The sequence below is a fragment of the Musca domestica genome, unplaced genomic scaffold, assembly GCF_030504385.1.
Source record: "Musca domestica strain aabys unplaced genomic scaffold, Musca_domestica.polishedcontigs.V.1.1 2, whole genome shotgun sequence".
NCBI lineage: Eukaryota > Metazoa > Arthropoda > Insecta > Diptera > Muscidae > Musca > Musca domestica.
This window is the reverse complement of record NW_026712249.1, coordinates 19,265,816-19,291,932: the sequence shown is the minus strand read 5'-3', so window position 1 is coordinate 19,291,932 and position 26,117 is coordinate 19,265,816. Positions and strand designations below refer to the sequence as shown.

At 34.9% G+C, this 26,117-nt stretch overlaps 1 protein-coding gene across 1 annotated transcript in view; it reads left to right on the top strand.

The window, feature by feature from the left end:
• Positions 1 to 25,885, top strand: part of LOC101887810 (small G protein signaling modulator 2) — a 30,805-nt gene extending 4,920 nt beyond the window's left edge. The window contains exons 2-13 of the mRNA XM_059121910.1: positions 11,361 to 11,781; positions 11,842 to 12,061; positions 12,141 to 12,362; positions 12,427 to 12,916; positions 12,972 to 13,111; positions 13,180 to 13,339; positions 15,352 to 15,511; positions 15,571 to 16,921; positions 16,986 to 17,110; positions 17,172 to 17,351; positions 21,218 to 21,495; positions 21,690 to 25,885. Coding sequence (XP_058977893.1) covers positions 11,361 to 11,781; positions 11,842 to 12,061; positions 12,141 to 12,362; positions 12,427 to 12,916; positions 12,972 to 13,111; positions 13,180 to 13,339; positions 15,352 to 15,511; positions 15,571 to 16,921; positions 16,986 to 17,110; positions 17,172 to 17,351; positions 21,218 to 21,495; positions 21,690 to 21,778 — 3,836 coding nt within the window. The 3' untranslated portion in view covers positions 21,779 to 25,885. The remainder of the gene's footprint in view (positions 1 to 11,360; positions 11,782 to 11,841; positions 12,062 to 12,140; positions 12,363 to 12,426; positions 12,917 to 12,971; positions 13,112 to 13,179; positions 13,340 to 15,351; positions 15,512 to 15,570; positions 16,922 to 16,985; positions 17,111 to 17,171; positions 17,352 to 21,217; positions 21,496 to 21,689) is intronic.
• The last annotated feature ends 232 nt before the right edge of the window (positions 25,886 to 26,117 follow it).

Sequence of the window (26,117 nt, the reverse complement as noted above, 5' to 3'; positions counted from 1 at the left end):
TTCGTATCCTAGTACAGATTTCCAAAAACCCTTATTACATGCCTACGCACCAAGACTGACTCTCGTGCAATAAATGTTCCAGTAGTCGATTGCAAAATTTACTCTTATATAATTCATTCCTCTTAGTCTATTTTGAAATTCTATAAAACAGAATGAAATGTTTAATTAATTTTTATAACATTTATAAATTTATGAATTTTATAAAAATTAACTTAACGTTTTTATTCTATTAATTAGACTTATATGAATTTAATGTTAGAGTAAATTTGCTTCGACTGCAGGAACACTTACTCTAAATGGATCTGAATTTGGCAGATATCTGATAAGAATATCTCAATTAAAAACCAGGTTATCATCGATGTAATTATAAACCTAAATAACTTTACAAATTTCTCAAACTCAATTCTGGGAAAAGTATTGATTTCTGAAAATATTTCCTTTTTACTTTGACAAAAAAGTATTTCCTATGTGCCTCAGAAAAAGCAGCGTATGATTAATATTGCTTGCTAACATTCATAATACGCCTAGGTGTACTGTGTCGCAATCCTACGTTTACTGAGAATTTCTTGTTAAAATATCATTCGAAAGCTTAACCCATTATTACCTTAAACAAACAAACAAACGAAGCAATTCAACACCATAATACCATTGTTGTATCAACAACAACGACGACGACTCAAATTTACACAACGCCACACGGTTGTTTGACATTTCATACCACACACACACACACTTCTTCTCTATCGCTTGTTTATACATATACATACACCATAAAAAGTATACTCACTGGCGTGTGTATGTATGTCAGTACATGTATGAAATATTGCTGAACCTCAATCAGCTGTTATTCAAGCCGCCATTCGCGTCCATTTTCCTTTCAAATTATTTTGTTTTGTTTTTCGTTTCGCCTTCTTCTGTGAAACTAAAACCCTTTTACCATTTATCAGAAACAAAAAAGAAACACACACACACAATGATAAACATGTCGCGTAAGAAAGTGTCAGCAAAGAAAAAAAAAACAAAACACGAGAGAAAAAACCATCCCAGCAAACTCATCTCAAAAAATATGGCATTTGTTCTCTTAATGACTTTGTTACGCTCTGACAGTGAAATACAGTTGTGTGAGTTTTTTGGATGTTTTGTTTTTTTTTTTTCTCTCGTTATTTGTGTGTTTTCGTGTGTGTGTGTGCTTTGGTTTGCAGAAAATTACTGTAGTGCAATAACAGGTCATTGTTTTTCTTGCGTTTTTTTCGATGTTTCTGCAAAAAGAAATTGTCACAAGCACACATTTAAGCTCACATGTTTGTGTGAACAGTTCACAGTTCGTTGAAATACGAATGTGAAAGTCAAGGTTTTGTTGTTTTTGTTTCCGTTTTTTTCTTTTTGTTTTCGTTTCTTAACTGAGATTTTGTTGTTCCACACTTGAATGGCAAATGGCTGGAGATTGTTATGGGGGTGGTACATATTGCGTGCTAGGGGTTTGTTGTTATTTGATTTATTTTTTTGGTACTTTGACCAATTTGTAAATAAAAATTTATGTGATTGTTTATGTGATGAAGGGTGCTTTTTTCGTTGGGATCGACATTTTATAACATGGATATATTACCCAATTAAAATTATTTTGAAATTTGAAACACTGATCAGTGTCCATTTTCCAATATCAACTCCATGTCTTTATTAATTTCAATTCAATTATTCGTAAAGTACTTAGTGGTACTAAATTTGGAATAAGGTGAAGGGATAGGTCTGAAATCCTCAAAATTTAATATTGAGGTCTTTGTTGGTATCTGGAATTAAGATATGTAGGAGGTTTTGGAAATATGTACTACAATTGTACGAAAAGTCCTGAATGGTACTATATATTGTGTGAAAAGAGAGAGCTGAAATCCTCAAATTTAACTTTGTGTGTCAATGGTTAAGATATGGAGGAGGTTTCGGAAATGTGTACTAAAATTGTACGAATAGAACTAAGTGGTACTTTATTTGGAAGCATCTGAAATTTCTTATTTTGGTTACTGTTGGTATCTGTGTAAGAGATGTGGCGGTGGATTGGAAATGCGTTCCTTATTTGAATGAAAAGTACTAAATTGTACTAAGTTTTGAATTGGGTGAAGGGAGAGCTGAAATTTAATATAGATGTCACTGTTGGTATTTGGAATTAAGATATGGAGGTGGTTTTGTGTAAGTGTACTATTACGCATTCCCAAATCCAAGACTTTCTCTTAAACACTGGTACCAACAATGACATCTAAATAAAAAAAATCAGAATTTAAGCTCTATTCCTTCACCCAATGACAAAGTTATAGTACTAATTTAGTACTTATCGTACAATTATAGTAAACAATTCCAACTCCACCTTCATATCTCAATTCCAGATATCAACAGAGAAGATTCCAGCCCTATAACTATATAAAAAATTAAGTACCATTTGGTACTTTCGTGTACTTGTAGTACACTTTTCCAAAACTACCTTTATATCTCAATTCCTGATAACAACAGAGACCTCAATACCAAATTTGAGTAACATTACCCCAATACCAAATTCAGTACTTTTCGTGCAATTGTGGTACACATTTTAAATACCACCTCCATATCTTAATTCCGGAAACCAACAGAGGCATTAATATCGAAATTCAGGATTCCACGTCTATTCCTATTATATTGGACACATTTCCGAAACTAACTAACTCAGCGATCCTCATACCAAATTCCAGATTTCAAGCACTTTCTGTTCACCCAATATTAAATTGCACCAAATATAGTACTATTTGGTTCTTTTCGTAGTAGTACATATTTCCAAAAGCCAATACAAATTTTCCAAATTCCAGTTTCTTCCGTTCAACCTTAACCTGACTGTTCCAAATTTTGTACCATTTAGTACGGTTACCACACTTAGTATCCATTTCAAAATTTCCACACTCATATGTATTCTCATACAGATATCAGCTAAAACCTGGTCTCATACCAGACCAGGCTTTAGCTCTATACGTTCACATATACCAAAGGATTCAAATTTATTTATTCAGGATCATTTTAGAATTTTTCGTAACCTTAAAGTTCCGATTTTCAAAAACCCTTTAGTACAGCTATTCTGCACTCCATCAGTGACATTTGTTTCAAATTTCAGAATTCTAGTCTATTCCGTTGGTATAATACAATTAAATTAAATTGTTAGTACTTTTCGTACCCTTTTAGTAGGAATTTCGAAAAACAGCCTTATCACACGCCTACGCACCAAGCATGACCCTCGTGCAAATTTTCGAAACTCCTAATCAGACAGTTATTTCACTACTTTTTAATATATATACATATATATGAAACTTACTTTCCAACCTTGACTATCATAACAAATTGCACGTTCTTAGCTTTATCTCTTCACGCAACACCAAATGGTACCATATAAGTTGTTTACTACCATTTACTAATTTTTCGTAACTTTAAAGTCCGAATGTACAAATATTGTATCTCTCTCTTTAGGGACATTCTTGCATCAAAGATTTGCTATATTTATTCAAAACCCTTTGAAATCCTTCTAAAAATATAGAGAACCACCTTTCTTCGCATATTTACAATTTTCCCCCCACACAAATCGATTTATTCGCCTTAAAGGAACAGAAAGAAAAAAGAACGCCAACTAATTAGTTATTACGTCGGCACAAAAGGTCAATTGGAATATCACCTAATGACATATTGATAACAATCAATGGAGGAACGTCATTGTTGTTACTGTTATTCCTGCTGTTGTTTGTTGTTGATGTTGTTGTGGTGGTTCTATTAAAACAAAATTAAAACCCATCAAAATCTCATTACTTAGAGACTCCCACACACATGCACGCTAACACACACATAGGAAGAGAAAAAGCGAAATCACTCACAACCAACCACCCACACCCACACCCACTCACAATAACAACAACTTCAACTGCCAGATACTTTATCATCATCAACAACAAGAGCGTCGGCGCCACCGCCGTCACTGCCTGCGTCGGTCTAACCTCTAAAACTAAATCGCAAAAATAATAATCATGACAATGACAACAACAGCAACAACAACAAATCTTATCACAATAACTGGTATTAACTGGCAAAGGTTTTCCATTTCCCTAGTTTACCACTGGCGATGTAGCACAACTAATTGCAATAACAAGAAGACGGAGGGGAAGTGAAAGGGAAAGAAAGAAAAACGGAATCAAAACACAAACAAATGATTATACAGCTATACATAGCTATGTACATAGCTCGTTGTTGGTAGTTGGGAAAACTAACAAAAATTTCAAGTAAGATTTGTATCTTAAATTGGCATAAGTAATCCTTTAGAGGCCGCAGAATAACACTTCATGACAGAATTCAAAATTTTAATAATTGCTGGAAAAATTCAGTAGATTATCAAAGAGGAGTTAAAAAAGACACGCGTATCGCCGTTGTGAAAGTGTACATCGCAAATTAATTTCAGGGCAAGTTCCTGCCCCTTTTTTTGGAATTTTTCGGATTAAGTTTTGGCCATGTACTGGTTTTGCAAATGCGTTCTACAATTGTGCAAAAGGTATTAAATGGCTGGAATCCTAAAATTTAATACTGAGTTTTATTTTGTTATCTGGAATTGAGATTTGGAGGGGTTTTTTAGAATGTCTACTATAATTGTACGAAAAGTACTAAATGGTACTAAACTTGGTATTGGATGAAGAGGTAGGGCTGACATTCCCAAATTTTCTATATAGTTCTCTATTGAAATCTGGTGTTGAGATTTTGAAAATGTGTACTAAAAGTACACGAAAAGTACTAACCAGTACTATATTGACTACAATTTGATATTCGGTGAACATATAATGTTTAATCTAAAATTTGCTAAAAGGTCGCGTGTAGCCTTTTCATAATTTGTACTATGTTTGTACAAAAAGTACTAAATGGTACCAAATTCGGTATTGTGTGAAAGAAGAGGGATAGAATCCCCAAATTTGATAAAGAGATCTCGGTTGGTATATGGAACTAAGATAGGGATGTGATTTTGGAAATGTGTACTATTATTGTACGAAAAGTACTAAATGGTACTATATTTAGTATTGGGTGAAGATATACCGCTGGAATAGTCAAATTTGATATTGATGACTCTGTTGGTATCTAGAATTAAAATACGGAGGTGGTTGTGGAAACGTGTACTATAATTATACGAAAAGTACTAAATGTGGTATTGGATAAAAATTGATATTGAGGTTAATAGATCTGAAATCTTAAAATTTGATATTGAGGTCTCTGTTGATATATAGTGTAGAGATCTAGTAGTGGTTTTGGAAATCATAGTATAGTTCGAAAATTGCTAAATGGTACTGATTTTTGGGCATTTAAGGTACTAAAAAGGCCTATTGAAACGAATAAAAAATTGGACTTTTCGATTAGGTCGATTTGTGGGTGGGGGTTGTAGATATGAGAATTATGGGGGACTAAAAAAAGTCATTTTGGAGGTCCTCTGTCCTTGGAAAGCTTTTTAAATGTATCCAATGTAGAAAAGGCTCTGTTGGAAAACCTATAGAAGACCGTATGGAAGACCTGTAGAATAAGGTTGATGCTATGTAGAATGCTTTGATAAAAGAACATATTTTTATGGACTGTCTATTGTAGGTCTTTTACAGAGTGAGTTGAAAAAACTGCAACCAACTTCAGACCGCTGTCATTCGTAAGCCACTCGTCCGACAGCTGTTAAAATTATTACAGTTACAGCTCATTATATTGTTTACAAGTGTACAAAAGAAATTTGGTGAGAATTTTCCTGAAAAAAAGTTATTCGTGATAGAATTCAAGCGTGATAGTGTGATTTCTTTATATTTGACTGAAAAACCACAAGTGGCTATCCATAGAGCACTCCAGCATTTAAATGTGAATAAATCTTTTGAGTCTCGTAGCATCGCTCGTTACCGTGATACTGGTAGCGTTGCCCGACGTCAAGGAAGTGGACGGAAGAAAACAGCAACATCAGCAGAAATGGTTCGAAAAGTAAAGGAGCGACTTCATCGAAACCCGCGTCGTAGTGGACGAAAAATAGCTCTTGAGCTGAACATATCGCAATATTCCATTCTGCAAATATTGAAAAATGAGCTCGGAGTTAAGCCATTGAAATTCCAAAAAGTGTAAGATGTTGCACGTCAACAGGAAGAAAATAGACTCAAAAGAGCTAAAGAGTTACTTCGCTTGGCCGAATTTGGTTTCGTTGTCCAGCAGTTTGTAAACAAACAAAATTATCGTGTTTACTTGCCAAAGAGGTCAGCTGAAAATGTGCACATTCGGTTGGCCACCAGAACTCAAGCGCCGGCCATGGTGATGGTGTGGGCCTCTCCGCTCGTATTAATCAACCGTGGCATCAGAATAAATACCGAATAAGCCTTGGGCACGCAAACATTTTGGCCGCAGACCTTAGACATTCCAATAGGACTCAACACCATCGCACTCAGCAATGAGGTTCCTCGCTTCATTGCCAGCGCACAATGGCCACCAAAATCTCTGGATACCAATCCTTTGGACTTTTGTGTCTGACTTTTGAGTATTTTGGAAAGCAAGGTTGGCACTAAAAAATATCAAAGTGTCGATCACCTCAAGCAAGCGCTATGCCGGGAATGGGCCAAAATACCGCAGAGCAACATTCGGGCAACGTGTGACGGTTTCATTGGCTGTTTGAAGGCCATAATTCCTGCCAAAGGTAACTAATTCGAACAAAAACAATTCGAAAAAAATTTAAAAAATATGGAGTTTGACTTTGTTGCATTTTTTTTTGTCTCACCCTATAAATATATATGGAAAACCGATAAAAAGGTATATAATATATAGATAAGCTATAGAAGGCTTTCAGTGCACAAATTAATATAAGATTTGCTAAATGTAGAAGGCCTACAGAACTCTTTCTAAGAACGGGAAATCCAAAGTCTCAAAGACGTTTAGAAGGCCTCTAATATAGAAGTCGCATGAAAGGCCTTAAACACTTAACCTCATTTGTGCCGTTGTGTTCATTCCTTCATTCCTGGTATTTGTCCTTCAAACTAATTTCATCCTATTACACCTTCACCTAGCTGCGAAGGACTGACGCACTCCACAATGCGACTAAGTTCATTTTTCTTGTGCCATAAATAATTTAAATTAAAAGCAGAACCTTTTATGACAGAAATAAACTCAATGTCAAGGCATTGATACGATTACAAACGCATGTACCTACATGGACATCTCCAGTGCACGTGTAGCACTGCTGTAACATTCTCGGATGGACATGTTGTAAATGCTATATGAAATATTGTGTAACCTCTCCTAATGACACTGACAGTATGATTGACACAGGTTAATGCCATGGTCCATCAGAAAAAAACCCTGGACGAACACAAATGTATAACGCACACACACATGCATACAACATCTTGGTCAAGTTCTTCACGTACACAGGACGAGCAATGTAAGGGTAATTTATGACAATGGATATGTCAAGGAAATAAACTTGAAAACTTCTTTAAAGGAAGGCGAATGGAAATACAAATGAAAAAAAAAAAAGAATATGTGGCCTGGAATAGGTGGAATAGATGATGGTCTTTGGGAAATATTCACAAAAAATTACACAATATTGATAAGGTTATCCTTAAAAAATGTGTGTATGTATGTATAAAATAGAAGTATAAATGCATAAGATCATGAAAATCTTCTTCCAAATTCGCCATTAAAGGTACTTAAAAAATTATTCTTAAAAATCTGTGGCTAATGGTCCGTAAACGAATGAGTTCGAAATCGGTCTCTGAAAAAATATTTTTAAAAATCCATGATTATCCTTGGCCGTTTGAAGGCCATAATTCGTGCCAAAGGTAAGCAATTCGAACAAATCTAAAATTATTCTAAAATTTTATGCTATTTCCGACATTTTTTGCTTTCTTCATTTAATAAAATAAAAAAAATGTAAAAATTATGGCATTCAACTTTGTTGCAGTTTTTTATCTCACCCTGTATACTACTATATAGTAATTTTCGTGCACTTGCATTACACATTTCCAAAACCACCTCCATATCTCAATCTTAGGTTCCAACAGAGACCTCAATAACAAATTTGAGGTTCCAGGCCTATCACTCCACTCAATACTAAATTGTAAGCGTTATAGCTGTACTGTTTCGTCAAATACAAAGGGTACCATATTATCACGTTATCAGACATCTTCAAACCAAGTGCGACAATCAGCAAATATTTTGAGATTTTAGCTTCAGTTTCATCTGGGCGTTGATGAAACATGAAGTCAGTCTGTCGGTACTATATTATTAATATAGATCGGTCCATGAAAAAATGTTATTAAATCTAATTTTAAAGGGTCCCTTGGTCCTTGAAAAAATATCCTTAAAATATTCAAGTTTTTTTTAATAATTTTTTTCAAGGATCAACAGACCTGGAAACGTGGATTTTCTTAAAATTTTTTTCAAGGATCAACAGGCCTAGAAACGTGGATTTTTTTAAATTTTTTTTCAAGGATCAACAGACCTAGGAACCTGGATTTTTTAAAATAATTTTTTTCAAGGATCAACAGACCTAGAAACGTGGATTTTTTAAAATATTTTTTTTCAAAGATCAACAGACCTAGAAACATGGATTTTTCTAAATATTTTTTTTTTAAGGATCAACAGACCTATAAACCTTGATTTTTCTAAATAATTTTTTTTCAAGGATCAACAGACCTAGAAACGTGGATTTTTCTAAATAATTTTTTTTTCAAGGATCAACAGACCTAGAAACGTGGATTTTTTTAAATAATTTTTTTTCAAGGATCAACAGACCTAGAAACGTGGATTTTTTTAAATAATTTTTTTTTCAAGGATCAACAGACCTAGAAACGTGGATTTTTTTAAATAATTTTTTTTTCAAGGATCAACAGACCTAGAAACGTGGATTTTTTTTAATAATTTTTTTTTCAAGGATCAACAGACCTAGAAACGTGGATTTTTTTAAATAATTTTTTTTTCAAGGATCAACAGACCTAGAAACGTGGATTTTTTTAAATAATTTTTTTTCAAGGATCAACAGACCTAGAAACGTGGATTTTTTTAAATAATTTTTTTTTCAAGGATCAACAGACCTATAAACGTGGATTTTTTTAAATAATTTTTTTTTCAAGGATCAACAGACCTATAAACGTGGATTTTTTTAAATAATTTTTTTTTCAAGGATCTGCAGACCTATGATTTATATATATATTTTTTTCAAGGATCAACATAGGTCTGTTGATCCTTAAAAAATATCCTTAATATATTCAATTTTATAGGTCTGTTGATCCTTGAAAAAATATCCTTGAAATATTCATGTTTATAGGTCGCTTGACCCTTGAAAAAATATCCTTAAAATATTTATGTTTATAGGTCTCTTGGACCTTGAAAAAAAATTCTCTGACAATCCATTAAAATATATCCTTAAAATATTCATTTACATAGGCCAGCTGATCCTTGAAAAATATCCTTAAAAATCTGCGTTTCTAGGTCCTTGAAAAAAAATTATTTAGAAAAATCCACGTTTATAGGTCTGTTGATCCTTGAAAAAAAAATATTTAGAAAAATCCATGTTTCTAGGTCTGTTGATCCTTGAAAAAAAAATTTAAAAAAATCCACGTTTCTAGGTCTGTTGATCCTTGAAAAAAATTTTAAGAAAATCCACGTTTCCAGGTCTGTTGATCCTTGAAAAAAAATTATTAAAAAAAATCCACGTTTCCAGGTCTGTTGATCCTTTAAAAAGAAATATTTTAAAAAATCCATGTTTCTAGGTCTGTTGATCCTTAAAAAATAATATTTTAAAAAGTCCACGTTTCTAGGCCTGTTGACCATTGAAAAAAAAAAATTATTTTAAAAAATCCACGTTCCTAGGTCTGTTGATCCTTGAAAAAAATTATTTTAAAAAATCCACGTTTCTAGGCCTGTTGATCCTTGAAAAACAAAATTTTAAAAAATCCACGTTTCTAGGCCTGTTGATCCTTGAAAAAAAAATTATTAAAAAAATCCACGTTTCAAGGTCTGTTGATCCTTTAAAAATAAATATTTTAAAAAATCCATGTTTCTAGGTCTGTTGATCCTTTAAAAAGAAATATTTTAAAAAATCCATGTTTCTAGGTCTGTTGATCCTTAAAAAATAATATTTTAAAAAGTCCACGTTTCTAGGCCTGTTGATCATTGAAAAAAAAATTATTTTAAAAAATCCACGTTTATGGCTCTGTTGATCCTTGAAAAAAATTATTTTAAAAAATCCACGTTTATGGCTCTGTTGATCCTTGAAAAAAATTATTTTAAAAAATCCACGTTTCTAGGCCTGTTGATCCTTGAATAACAAAATTTTAAAAAATCCACGTTTCTAGGCCTGTTGATCCTTGAAAAACAAAATTTTAAAAAAATCCACGTTTCCAGGTCTGTTGATCCTTGAAAAAAATTATTATAAAAAATCCAAGTTCTTACGTCTGTTGATCCTTGAAAAAAAAAAAAAAATTATTTTAAAAAATCCACGTTTCTAGGTCTGTTGATCCTTGAAAAAATATTATTTTAAAAATCCACGTTTATCGTTGATCCTTGAAAAAATATTATTTTAAAAATCCACGTTTATCCTTGATCCTTGAAAAAATATTATTTTAAAGACCCACGTGTATCCTTGATCCTTGAAAAAATATTATTTTAAAAATCCACGTTTATCCTTGATCCTTGAAAAAATATTATTTTAAAGACCCACGTGTATCCTTGATCCTTGAAAAAATATTATTTTAAAAATCCACGTTTATCCTTGATCCTTGAAAAAATATTATTTTAAAGACCCACGTGTATCCTTGATCCTTGAAAAAATATTATTTTAAAAATCCACGTTTATCCTTGATCCTTGAAAAAATATTATTTTAAAATCCACGTTAATCCTAGATCCTTGAAAAAATATTATTTAAAAATCTACGTTAATCCTTGATTCTTGAAAAAATATTATTTAAAAAATATACGTTAATCCTTGATACTTTAAAAAATATTATTTTTAAAATCCACGTTTATCCTTGAACCTTGAAAAAATATTACTTTAAAAATCCACGTTTATCCTTGATCCTTGAAAAAAAATTATTTTAAAAATCCACGTTTATCCTTGATCCTTGAAAACAATTTTTTAAAAATCCACGTTTATCCTTGATCTTTGAAAAATTATTATTTTAAAAATACACGTTTATCCTTCATCCTTGAAAAATTATTATTTAAAATTCCACGTTTATGGGTCTGTTGATCCTTTAAAAAATATTACTTAAAAATTTACATTTATCCTTGAAAAAAATATAATTTAAAATCCTTGTTAATCCTTAAAAATATTCTAATTCTTTCTCTTCCTCTCTCTCATTTCTCTCAAGATGCCGAACTGAAGGAACGCCTCATTGCCTCGGTGAAAAAGGAGGTGAAACAGTTAATGGAAGAAGCGGTGACAAAGAAATACATTCACGAAGAGAGTAGTTTGGTCACATCCCTTTGCGGTGCCGTCGAAGCCTGCCTCAGCCATGGTCTACGGCGACGAGCCTTGGGTCTCTTCAAAACATCCTCGACCACCGCCCTAATACAAAAAATTGCCAAAGCCTGTCCGGAGGCAGACTATGTTAGTCGACGTCTTTTGGAAATTGAAGTGGCCATCGAAAGTTCTACGGTGGCGGGTAAACGTTCCTGTTCGAGCAGTGATAGTATTATAAAACCAAAACTCCTCAGCAAAGGTAGCAGTAATTCGGTGACAACGATAAATACCTTGTCCATGGGCTCGCCAGCCAATGGACCGGTGGTTAAGTGAGTATTGTGGCCACGAAGGACAAAGGGAATGTAATGCATTTGAATTCCTAATCTTAGGTACCTGTGGATTCGGGTGGCTTTATATGAAAAACGCTTATCAAAAATCATTGAGCATTTGGTGAACAATGCCAATAATTACTATGATCGAGATGCGCTGGTCGCAGATCCCGATTATGGTAGCATACTGAGTTCATTGCTGGTGGGTCCTTGTGCTTTGGAATTTACCAGGGCCAAGACGGCAGATCATTATTGGTCAGATCCGCCGGCAGATGAGTTGGTGGGTCAAATTCTCGAAATTTGTATTGGTTCTATTTAAAATATTTCCCCTCTCTTTCTCTCGCTCTCTTCCTTTTTAGATACAAAGACATCGCATAAGTTCCGGTAACCGTACCCCACCCACCTGTCATCGTCCCATAATCAATTTCAAACGTAGTCTACACACAAGTTCCGAAGATACCAGCAGTGGTTCGTTTAAGGCCAGCTCACCGGCCAGTGTGGCCAAGGACTATGTGGAGTCCTTGCATCAGAATTCCCGCACCACTTTGCTGTATGGCAAGAACAATGTGCTGGTATTGCCGGTAAGATTCCAAACACCCCGTACCGTTGTAGGTCATTAATACTCCCTTTTCTCTCAAATTCCAGAAAGATGTTAGCGAACCCATGCCAGGCTATCTGAGTCTCCACCAAAACATCCAATCGCTGACCATCAAATGGACCCCTAACCAATTGATGAACGGCTATACCGATAATGAAGGTTCCGATCTCAGTTCGTATTGGGCCTATGCTCTGAATATAAATGTCGATGAAATCGTCTATGTTCATTGTCATCAGAATCGTGGCGAGGACACAGGGGGTACAGTTATCCTCGTCGGCCAGGATGGTGTTCAGCGGCCGCCAATACATTTTCCCGAGGGTGGACATATGCAAGCGTTCCTCAGTTGTTTGGAAACAGGTCTATTACCGCATGGCCAACTAGATCCGCCATTGTGGTCACAACGAGGCATTGGTAAAATGTTCCCTTGGCCGAAGAGTGTGCGCCGGCGCATTCTGCCCTCCGTTATGGAATCGAGTGATGAAACACCCATCGATTATGTCTTCCGTGTTGTTAGCAAGAGTCAGCATGAAGAGTTTTGTAAGTCCGCAACATTATCTTGGAGGAATTATGAAAAATATATATTTCTTTGCAGTGGCCACCCATCCCATTTTGGAATTGGGTCGCACCAGTCCGAGACGCAAACACTTGGGCAGCTGTTCCACCACCGGCAGCAGTGGTTGTTCCAGCAAGAGTTTATCAATGGAGCAGAGCATAAATGTTGACCCACCCTTGGTAGGAAAAACCTCTATTGTTGTTGTGAGAAGTGAAAATCAATTTGTTGTTGTTTTTGCTATTTTCAGATCCAAGCTAGCCAAACAGCTAGCATAGAATTGGTCTGCTCCACAATGAGACGCCAAATAATATCGAGAGCATTTTATGGTTGGCTGGCCTATTGTCGCCATTTATCCACAGTTCGCACACATCTGTCGGGATTGGTTAATGGACGCATCACACCGGATTGTAAGTATCAGTTACTGATCTTGACAAAAGGAGATCACCTGAAGAGTGAAGAGGTCTTCGAAAGGAAGATCTTCTTTAGGAAGGAAAAAGAAGTACTCTACAGGTCCTTTCTAGAGGTCCTCTAGGCCATAGAAAACTCTGGAGGTACTTTAGGTTGAGGAACTCATTTAGGTTTCATAGGCTACAAAAGACCTATATAGGTCTCATAGCCTAGGAAATGCCGTTAGAGGTCTTCTGGATATATAGAAGACCACTACTAGCCTAGGCCCTCTAGATTATATAAGGCCTCTAGAGGTTATCTAGCCATAGAAAATCTCTGGAGGTACCTTAGGCTGAGGAACTCATTTAGGTTTCATAGGCTACAAAAGACCTATATAAGTCTCATAGCCTAGGAAATACCGTTAGAGGTCTTTTGAATATATAGAAGAACTCTACTAGCCTAGGCCCTCTAGATTGTATAAGACCTCTAGAGGTTATCTAACCTTTAGAAGACCTCAAGAGGTCCTCTAAGCTGTAGAATACCTCTAAAGGCCTATAAAAGACCTCTAAAGGTCTATAGAATAGATCTAAGGGTCTTCAAGACTATAGAAGATCTCTAGGGGTCCTCTAAGCTATATAAGACCTCTAGAGGTCCTCTAGGCTATATATGACCGTTGTAGGTTTTATAGGGTATAAAAGACCTGTAAAGGTCTATTGGGCTATAGAGGACCTTTAGAGATCCTCCAAGCTATAGAAGACCTATGGAGGTTTTCTAGATTATAGATGACCGATGGAAGTCTTCTAGATTATAGATGACCGATGGCGGTCTTCTGGAGGTCTTTTAAACTATAGAAGATCGATAAAGGCCTTCTAGCCTTTGGATGGCCGATAGAGGTTTTCTAGGCAATAGAACATTTTTGTAGATATATAGAAAACCACTGGAGGTCTTTAAGGCTATGGAAAACCTCCAGAGGTCCCCTAGGCTATAGAAGTCATTTGGAGGTCTTCTAGGATATAGAAGACCCCCAGAGGTCCCCTAGGCTATAGAAGACATTTGGAGGTCTTCTAGGATATAGAATACCTCTGGAGATGTTCTAGACTATAGAATACCTCTGGAGGTCTTCTAGGCTATAGGAAGTCTATAAAGATGTTTTAGCCTAGAGATCGATTGAGGTCATCTAGGCTATGGAAGAACTCCATAGTAGATTTGTAAAAATCATCTAAGCTGTAGAATATTTCTAAAGGTCCTCCAGGCTATAGAAGACCTGTATAGATGTTTTAGGCCATAGAAGACCTCTGGACGTCTTCCAGGCTAAAGAAGACCTCTTGAGAGCCTCTAGCCTATAGAAGACCTTAAATAAAATACCCCTGTACATCATGGAAGACCTTTGGAGGTCCTCTAGGTTATAGAAGCTCTCTAGAGGTTCTCTAGTCATTAAAAGACCTCTGGAGGTCCTCTAGGCTGTAGATGACCTCTGGATAGGCTATAGAAGACCGTTAGAGGTCAGCTTAAATGAATGATAGAAAACCGTTAGAAGTATTTTAAGCCATAAAAGAAGCCTGGAGGTCTACCATAGAAGTCTACTATAGAAGACATCTGAAGGAAAGGAAGGAAACATGGAAGAGCTTTGAAGGTCCTCTAGGTTATAAAAGTTCTCTAGAGGTTCTCTGGCCATTTAAAGACCTCTGGAGGTCCTCTAGGCTGTAGAAGACAGTAAGGGGTATTTTGAGATATAAAATACTCCTGGAGGTCATTTAGTGTATAGAAGAACGTTAGCGATATTTTAGGCTATAGAAGAGCCCTGGAGATCTACTAGTGTATGTACGACCTCTGGAAGTCTTCTAGGCCGTAAAAGACCGATAGAGGTCTTCAAGGCGATAAAAGACATCTGGAGGTCTTCTTAGTGATACAAGATCTTCTGAGGTCGTTTATGCGTTCAACCCCTTAACCACTATAGTTCCTGTTGGGCTGTCGAAAAACGTTCTCCAATCTCTTTATCCTTTATCTTCCTTTATTTTTTTATGTTTTCTAGTGGCTGTCAATGAATCGGGACTGACCCGAGAGAAATGGATAGCTTTACATGAGGACGGTGTAATAACCAGCCACGAGGAGCTATTCCGCCTTGTCTACTTTGGTGGTGTGGCCCATGAAATACGCAAAGAGGTGTGGCCATATCTTTTGGGTTACTACAGGTAAATGTCGCTCCCACTCTGCCTCCTTCAGAAAATTTAATCTTTTTTTCTTTCTACAGCTTTGGTTCCACCACCGAGGAGCGACAGAAACTCGACGACACAAGTAAACACTACTACGAAACGACTATGAGTGAATGGCTGGCTGTGGAAGCCATTGTCCGGCAACGGGAAAAGGAGAAAAATGCCAAGGCCATGGCCAAAATATCGGCAGAAAATAAACGGAAAAATGAGAAACAAGTTTATCGTCAAACCGAACTGGATCAGGAAGATGTGGAAAATGATGTTTTCGATGATCATGATTTTTCGGATATCTCAGATCCGGGTATTGACTTCGATGATGATTTCATTGGACACATACAGGAGGAAAAGGATTCGGGTAATTGTGATGATGATGAATTGGTGGAGGACGATATGGAGGGTATGCTGAGGGAGAAGGAACAGAATCGACGAAATGAGGAATATGCCAAGGAGGTAGGGGATGGTGAGGAGACAGCCACGGAAAATGATGATGGTGAAGGCAAAGAGGTGGCAGAAATGGACATTAAAGAAGAAGAAGATGAGGAGGAACAGGCAGAGGAGGCTGTGGAGGTGAGTGAAGTAGAGGGTGAAGCAGCAGAAACCGATGTTGAAGAAGCCAAAAATGCAACTGATGAGATAGTAGAGGAAGCAAACATTCCAAACATGGAAGAGGAAGGGGAATCAGAAACTAATGAAGAAGAAGTTGAGATAAATGGTGAGGCTACGGAGACCACTGAAGATGTGGAACAATCAACCCGAGACCAAATTGTTGTGGCCCTGGAAGAAATTGAACCCTTGCCCCTAAATGAACAATGCTTTGCCGAATCAGAGCCAGAAAATGGTCTTACACCCGAACAGGGTGGTATGTTGCTGCTGAGCATAAAAAGTTCTCCCTCCACTTCCTCCTATGAAACAGTGGGTAATGAATTTACCGATATGGTAGAGATGACAGCCAATGAACATGATATGGAAATGGAAGAGGTCGAAGTGGAAGTAGAAGTTGAGGAAGCCATGATGGAAGAATCTTCCACCAACAAAGATGAAACAAGAGAGGCTGAAGAACCCGAAAATGTCGATGAAGAAATTGCCACTGAGGCTGTGGAACAGGAAGCAGAAGAGAGTCTCGTCAGAAAATTCCATAGCTTGGAAGATGTGCGACGAGCATCTACAGATGATGTGTGTTCCCAACCCACACATGCTGTCATCATTACGGAAGCTGCATCTATTGATGCCCTGGAATGTACCGATGAACCCACCGATGAAACATCGCGCAAAACTAGTTTAATGTCACCCATGAATGAGGATATCACTGTGGTGGCATCTCTGGATGCTTTGCAGGAACCCAAATCGGCTTGTGTCTCCCCGGCCAGTTCCAATGGTGGGGTGTATAGTGTAAGTATACCAAGAGATTTGTTGAGGGTGGTTATTGATGTTAGTATTCTCCTTTCGTTCTTAGTGTGAATTCTTGGAAAACTTTGCATTAAATCTACATCGCATCGAAAAGGATGTCCAACGCTGTGATCGCAACTATTGGTATTTTGCCAATGAAAATTTGGATAAACTGCGAAATGTCATAACCACGTGAGTAGTTGAAGTTTAGAAATTAGCGAAAACAGTTCTGAAAATAAATAATTTTTTTTAGCTATGTCTGGGAACATTTGGAAGTTGGCTACATGCAGGGCATGTGCGATCTGGTGGCTCCTCTCTTGGTTATTTTTGATGACGAAGTCCTGGCCTATGGCTGTTTTTGCAAACTAATGGAGAGAATGATTGAAAACTTCCCCAACGGTGGTGCCATGGATATGCATTTTGCTAATATGAGGTAAGTTCTAACTAAGAGCCTTTCCTCAGAAGGTGGAGGTTAAAAAATTTTTTTTGAGAATACATAGTAATTTCATAGGTATGTTGAGGGCAAATAAATTGACGTTATTGAATTTTCACAAGAGCTAAAAAAAGGAAGATACGTCTGTCGGCATTTTGAAAGCTTACACCACAAAGTAACCCAAATATAGGGGGCAAGTTCACCCCCCTTCCACCCTTTTGTAAAATGTTCGGATTAAGATTTCCCGAAATCCGTGGGTTTTAGATATATAGTATCTTCGGCAACATTGCATATATGGTTAAAAACTCCCTTTAAACGGGATCGTAGCAAGTCAAAATTTTCCGTAAAATCATTTATCATAAAATTCTACTATAGGTCCTAGAAGACGTCAAAAGTCTAAACCTTAACCAAGTTCCAGGAAAAGAGGGGACAAGTTCCCCCCATCCTCCACACTTTTTCGAGACTTTCTAATTAAGATTCCTCGAAATCAATGCGTTTTCGGTGTATAGTGTCTTCAACAATATTGCAGATAAAAATACGAAGAATATTTTGGTAGAAAATTTTAACCCTCGAACAAGTCAACAAATGGGCCTTTTTGGTCCTTTTTCAAAATATGATTATAAACTCCATTTAAACGGGATCGTAGCAACTCAAAATATTCCACAAAATTATTTATCATAACCAGTAATGAAAGTCTTAAAGTCGGGCGGGCCGGCTTTATGATACCCTACACCACTTTGCTAATTAAGCAGAGCTCCACATAACAATTAAAAGTTTTTATGAGAGAATTCAATCAGCGTGTATGATGATTATAATTTAAAGTTCAAAGGACTAAATATGCCGAAGCATTTGTATCTTTTGAATTCGGACCTTTATTGCCCATTTGGTGCACAATTAATTTGAAATCGGATAAAGATATATATGGGAGCTATATCAAAATCTGAACCGATTTCGATAAAATTTACTAAAGATATTTCTGAGCTGTATTTGAATATCGTTGTTTCGGAGTGTATATTACGGCTGTGGGTAACAAATACAACAAATCGGATGAACAATATATAGGGAGCTATAGCTGACACACTAGCTTCTAGACTCAATTCGGTAGTATGTGCCAAATGTGCCATCCCATTTGGACAAATATTAAAAGTTTGGTGTACAATAAAAGGTAAATCGGACGAAGTTATATGTGGGAGCTATATCCAAATCTGAACCGATCTCGATAAAATTTAGCAAATGTATTTCTGAGCTGTATTTGCTATACTTCCCCAAATATTGTTGTTACAGAGTTCATATAACGGCTGCGGAGGACAAAAACATCAAATCAGATGAACAATATATATGGGAGCTATAGCTATATCTGAACCGATTTCGATCAAATTTGGCATACTTATTTTCAGGTATAATTTGGTTGTATGTGCAAAATTCCATACTATTCGGGCTGATATTACACGTTTGGTGCACAATAAAAGGCAAATCGGACGAAGATATATATGGGAGCTTTATCCAAATTTTGGCCGATTATCTTCAATTTAAATAGGGTTCGTCCTTGGGCCAAAAAAATGATTTGTGTAAATTTTTATCTGGATAGGTCAATAAATGCGAACTGTACTTTGTTTATAAAAATACATGGACAGACGGACGGACGGACCAACAAATGCATAAAGACATAATACCCTGACCACCTTGTAGTGTAGGGTATAAAGAATTGCAAATTATAAAAGCAATAATTATCTAAATTGTCACCCCTTTCTGTGGGAGGTACCAAAAGGAGTGGTCCGATATATTCCATCTTCAGACCAGATGATAGAAACAGTGGGATGTGTGAAATTTGAAGTAGATCGGATGCTTGTTTTGGTTTTTCAAAATTTTAACCCTTTGAGAGTCAACGGTCAAAAAGAAGGAGTTGACCGATATATTCCATCTTCACACCAGGTTTTGTGTCAGTAGAAATATTGGGTTATGTGAACATTTAATAGAATCGGATGCTTATTTCGAATTTTATATGAGTTATAATTATTCAAAATTTCTACCCTTTTGTGTGGCAGGTACATGATGGCGTGGGTCGACAGACGTACGGACGCACATACCTAGATCGACTCCAAATGCCTTGAAAACGGATTTGGTCCAACGAGACCAGGGTCTAAAACTTTTATTTCGATGAGACACGTTTTGGCAGTATCAAATGTGCTCGACGTCTTCTATAGCCATACGACTGAGGGCATTATTAGTACTATTTAGTACTTTTCCTCCATATTTCAATTCCAGTTGTCAACAGGTGCCAAATGTGAGGATTACAAGTCTATCCCCTCACCTAATATCAAATTTACTACTTTTCGTACTAATACGAGACGCATTTCCAAATTACCGCCAAATCTCAAACTTCACCCAATACCAAATATAGTAACATTTAGCACTTTTTTTGCAATTATAGTACACTTTTTCGAAACCACCTCCATATCTCAATTTCAGATACCAATAAGGACCTCAATATCAAATTTGAGGATTCGGGCCCTATTCCTTCACTCAATGTCAAATTTAGTACCATTTAGTACCAGTACATTAGTACTTTTCGTAATAATACGGGACGCATTTTTAAATCACAGCCAAATCTCAAACACAGATATTATCAGTAATCCTAATGTTAAATTTGGGGGCCCAAGCCCTATTCCTTCACCCAATACAAAATTTAGTAACATGCGGTACTTTTTGTGCAATTATAGTACACATTTCCGACATCATCTTTATATCTCAATACCATATACCAATTGAGACCTCAATATCAAATTTGAGGATTCGGGCCCTATTCCTTCACTCAATAGCAAATTTAGTACCATTTAGTACTTTTCGTCCTAATACTATACGTATTTCCAAACCATTGCCAAATCTCACACACTGATACCATCAGTAATCTATGTATCACAATTTAGAATTGTATCTGTATCCCTTCACCCAATTCCAAATATAGTACCATTGAGTACATCGGTTCACCCAATACCAAATTGTTCCAAATATAGTACTATTTAGTACCTTTTTTAGTGCACATGTAGGACACATTTGCAAAATCACCTCTTTATCACAAACCAGGCTCTCCAATACAGAATTCCAAAATTTCAGCTTAATCCTGAATGTTTCAAATTTAGTACCATTTAGTGCAGTTCGAACACCAAGTACACATTTCTGAAACCGCTTCCATATGTCCAGGCACCTACCACAAAGAGGGACTCCAATATAAAATTTCACCCTAAACCAAACTGTTTCAAATTTAGTACCATTTATCCAAAATCAATTTTATATATCAAACAGTTTTAGTACCATTTTAGACCTTTTTGTAACCTTAAAGTTTCACCTTTCTTTTACTCCATCAGTGACTCTCATTTCAGAATACTAGCTAATTCCGTTTTTTTTTTTTTTTTTCAATACAAAGTATTTAATTTTAGCAGATTTCAGTACTTTTTGTACCCTTTTAGTTCGAATTTCCAAAAATCCAACCTTATCGCACTCCTACACTCCAAGACTGGCCTTTGAGCAAAATTTCAAGATTTTAGCTTCAGCATATATGTATATAGGAATTTCAATGGCTTTACTCCGAGCTCATTTTTCAATATATTTTGTACGCTTATAAACAATATAATGAGCTGTCACTGGAATAATTTTAACAGCTGTCGGGCGAGTGGCTTAGAAATGACAGCAGTCTGAAGTTTGTTGCAGTTTTTTTTTCATATCACCCTGTATATATATATATATATATATATATATATATATATATATATATATATATATATATATATATATATATATATATATATATATATATCCACTTATATTTGTACATATTGATTATTGTTGCTTTCGTTTTGTCATTGCAGATCCCTCATACAAATTTTGGATTCGGAAATGTACGATTTAATGGATTCGAATGGTGATTATACGCATTTCTATTTCTGTTATCGTTGGTTTTTGTTGGATTTCAAACGCGAACTGGTCTACGATGATGTTTTCGCGACATGGGAAGTGATATGGGCGGCCAAACATGTTGCCTCGGGGCATTTTGTACTGTTTTTGGCGCTGGCCCTTTTGGAAACTTATCGAGATATAATACTATCAAATAGTATGGATTTCACAGATGTCATCAAGTTTTTCAATGGTAAGTTAAAGGGAATGCCAATATTATTCGAAAATTCCAAAAAAAGTAATAAATAAATAATAATAAATAAATAATTTTTTAAAATTGTATAAATTTTAAAAAGTACATTTTTATAATTCCATTTTTTATTTTTTTCTTATAATATTTTATGACAATATAATTTTTAAATTTTTTAAAATTTCGTTTTCTTTCAGAAATGGCAGAACGTCACAATGCCCAATCAATTTTGCAATTGTCACGGAGTCTAGTCTTGCAATTGCAGACAATAATTGAAAATAAATAAATACGCAAAAAAAAAAAAAAAATAAGAACAACAACAAAACCATTGGAAAATAATAACAACTGTACGAAACTCTACTCTCATCTTGGAGAAAGGAAAATAACAACAATTATCTATTAGACAGTAACAAAAATTAAAAAAAAGAGAAAACATTTATTTTTAATGGGAAGAAAAAAGATACTATATATATACAAGAAAAATACTATAATACTCATATATATATAAATAAAATATACATACAAATACCTGCATACATATATTTATAGAGACAACCAAAGAGAGACAAATGAAAAATTCAACAAAAACAACCAAATAGAGTAGAGTAGTTTACATCACCACCCAGAAGAAACAAAAAACAACAACTGTAGAACCAAGTGAAAAAAAACCGAAAACCAAAAATGTTATACAAATTTGTAGTGAAATCACAACTCAAATTGTTCACCAAGAGCGTTAAATTTTCGCTCGACCATGAATCCTTCTCTTCCATTATTTTGTTATTGTTTCTTTTGAAAATCTAATCTTCTTTTGTATTGTTTATTACACTGTCATGCAGTAATTACGGGAAAATCCTGCAGATTATGAAAGTAGAGGTAAAAATAATGATAATAAGAACAAGAAGAAGGTACCCAAAATAGAGGGGTCAAGTTCCCTCTACCAAACTTTTGGAAATTTTTGGATTAAGATTGGTAATATTGCAAGTAAAAATACAATCTGAAACTAATCGTTTGGAAAATATCAAGAAAATGGACAAGACCCTCAGAATAATTTAATTTATATAAGGGCTGTAGCAAACGCTGACATTGACATTGTAAAATCTCAAAATTCCATAATTTTGACGAAATTGAAATTAAATCAGAGCAAAAAGTAACATTATTTAAGATCGCAGATATCTCTAAACAAATTGATGATACTTTTCAAATTACATATAGAATATACAAATTTCTTTTGTTCAGAGACTCGCAATGAAATTTGATCTAGAATAATTCTTACTTTGACACCTTTCCCAAAAAATGAAGGGAAATTTGAATAGGATTGGATACGTGCTAAATGATCTCTTAAAAAAACGAATATATTATTTTTACTAGTAGTGCATACATTTAGATTTTAATTTTCATAAAAAAAAAAACTATTTCACTTAGACACGTAGTTCATTCTGAGATTTATTCTGAAATTTTGTGTAGAATATTTCTTCTTTTAACACCTTACGCCTAAAACGAATTCTTATGTTACTTTACGTATTAACTCGAAAAATTAATCAAAAAATTATGAATTATTTTCGGGGATTTCCGGAATATTGATGCAAATATTTAGTTGATAGAAATGCAAATAGAGATTTCCTCTTTGGCGATTTATAGTAGAATTTGATAAGGAATATTTTTGCCTTTGACGTCATCTTTCTAAATTGATGCTTTGTTGGAATATGTTTACCTTTTATACTAAAAAAACCTTCAAGATCTTTCATTTTGAAGTTCGCCGAGGAGGATATTAGAAGAGTGATTGTACAATGAATCCTAATTCAATTTGTCTGCCCAAAAAAGTTTTAATGTCTATATATATATATATATAAATTCATGAAACCAACAGTGACCTCAACATCAAATTTCAGAATTTCAGCCCTATCCCTTCATCCATTTCCAAATTTAGTACTTTCGTACACAATTCCAAAACCACCTCCGTATTTCAATACCAGATGCCAACATTGACCTCAATATCAAACCTCAGCTCTTTCCCCTCACTCAATACCAAATTAGTACTATTTAGTACTTTGTGCATTTGCTGTACACATTTTCCAAACCATTTCCATATCTCAATCAAAGATACCAACAGTGACCTCAATAATAAATTTAATACTGTTCATAACTATTCTCACAATTTTAGTACACATTTCGAAACCAAAAAGGATTTCAATATAAAATTTCTGGATTCGAGCACTATTCCATTAACCAATGCTCAATTTTGTAAGACTTGGTAATTTTCGAGCAATACACTCTTCCAAAACCACCTTCATATTTCGATTTCAGATTTTAATTGAGACCCCAATATGAAATGTAAGGATTTCAGCTCTATCCCTTTGTTCAACACCGAATTTACTACCATTTAGTACTTTTCGTACAATTATAGTACACATCTTTAAGGTAATCTCCATATTTCAATTCCAGACACCAGTAGATGCCTTAATGTGAGGATTTTAATTTTGAGGATTCAAACTCTATCCAAATACCAAATTTAGTTTCATTTAGACTTTTCGTACAAATGTAGGTCGCAAATTCAAAGCAATGTCAAATCTCAAACACAGATACCATCAGTAATCTAAATATGAAATTTCAGAATTTTTCTGTATCCTTTCACCCAACACAAAAAAATAGTACCATTCAGTACTTTTTGTACGATTGTAGTTCTCATTTTCGAAACCACAACCATATTTCCAGGCTTCAGACAGTTCGCACGCACTTAGAACACATTTCCAAAACCGCCTCAATATTTCAAACTTACTTTTCAACCTTGATTCTCATAACAAATTTTAAGTTAAAAGCTCGGATACGTAATACCAAATTGTACCATTTTAAAAGTTTAGTGCCATTTCAGTCCATTTCGTAACCTTAAAGTGTGAATTTCTAAAAACGTTTTGGTACATCTATCCCGCACTCCATCAGTGACCCTCATGACAAATTTCAGAATTCTAGCTTATTCCGTTTGTCCAATATAAAGTATTCGAATTTTAGTACTTTTAGTAACCTAGCTTCAAGCTTTAGCCATTTCGTGTGGGCGTTGATTCTTTGTCGGTTATTTTACAGTTTTTTTATAGAGGGTGAGATGAAAAAACTGCAACCAACTTCAGACTGCTGTCATTTCTAAGCCACTCGTCCGACAGCTGTTAAAATTATTCCCATGGCAGCTTATTATATTGTTTACAAGCGTACAAAAGCAAGGAAGTGGACGGACGAAAGCAGAAGTGGTTCGAAAAGTAAAGAAGCGACTTGATCGAAACTCGCGTCGCAGTGTCCTCCTTATATTCGTTATTTTGATGATTTTAGCTATATTATTCACCGGGATTGTTTCAAATTTGGTATTTGAAGTTCGTAATAGATACTTCAGTCTATGACAGAAAATTGTCTGTGCAGGTCGACGTCTTCGATAGCCCCCATATAACGGTACCTCCCTATATTCGGAATTTTGATGATTTTAGCGAAATTATTCACCAGAATTGTTTAAAATTTGGTATTTGAAGTTCGTAATGGATACTACAGCCCATGACGGAAAATTGGTCCACGTGGAGGTCCACGTTTTCGTATATTCCCAATATAACGGTACCTCCCTATATTCGGAATTTTGATGATTTTAGCTACATTATTGCAGAATTATTCACAGAATTTTTTTCACGTTTCGCATTTGAATATTCTAATGGCTTATGACAATAGTTGCCTATGCAGGTCCATGTTGTCGTATAGACCCTTAAATAACGGTTACATTTGGTATTTTTAGGATTTTAACAAAATTTTTAACGGGATTTTTTTTTTGAAAATTGCCAAATTTGTTCTTAATAGTGGAGGGTATTCAAAGATCGGCCCGACAAACTTATAGCTTTTTACTTGTTTAGCTCTACTTTCAAAATCTGCTGGATTTTCCCTGTAATTCTTTTTGATGTTACCCAGTGTTATTTTTGTTATGAAAGAGAAAATAAATAGTTACGAAAAATGCATATCATTCACTGATTAAAATGCGTTAAATTTCCACAAATACCCAAAACTAGTTGCAGAAATGTTAATTATTTATAAAAAATATGGACACACACACACACACATATATACACTTGTTTTTGAAAGCGGCTGGGATTGCAATTAAAGAAAATATAATGTGCTGTTAAAAAGAAGGAGGTATTAAAATGTATTTATGCCTGGAAGTTATATATTTTGTTAAAATCTTTGATTATATTAAAAAAAAATATCGAAAATCAAAAGGTACCCTCAAAATATCGGAAAGTATCCTTACATGACCTATGATGTACGGGTAAAAGTTCTTCTGAACACTCTTAAATTTTTGGGCATATCCCGGTGATGTATTTTTGCCTGGACTTTCTCGTTTGATTTTATTTTTCATTTGTTTTTAAAGAGTTTTTATTTTTTCATTTATTTTTAAAGATTTTTTATAATAAAAAAATTATATTTTAATTTATATAATTATTTTTATTTATATTTTTATAATAAAAAATGTATAAAATATATTAACACTATTTTAATTAATTATTTCCTCTCCTATTTAAAACAAAATACAATTACCTCTTTTTCAAAGAAAAGTATTAAGAATTTACAAGTTCAAAACAACATTTTATAAATTTACACTA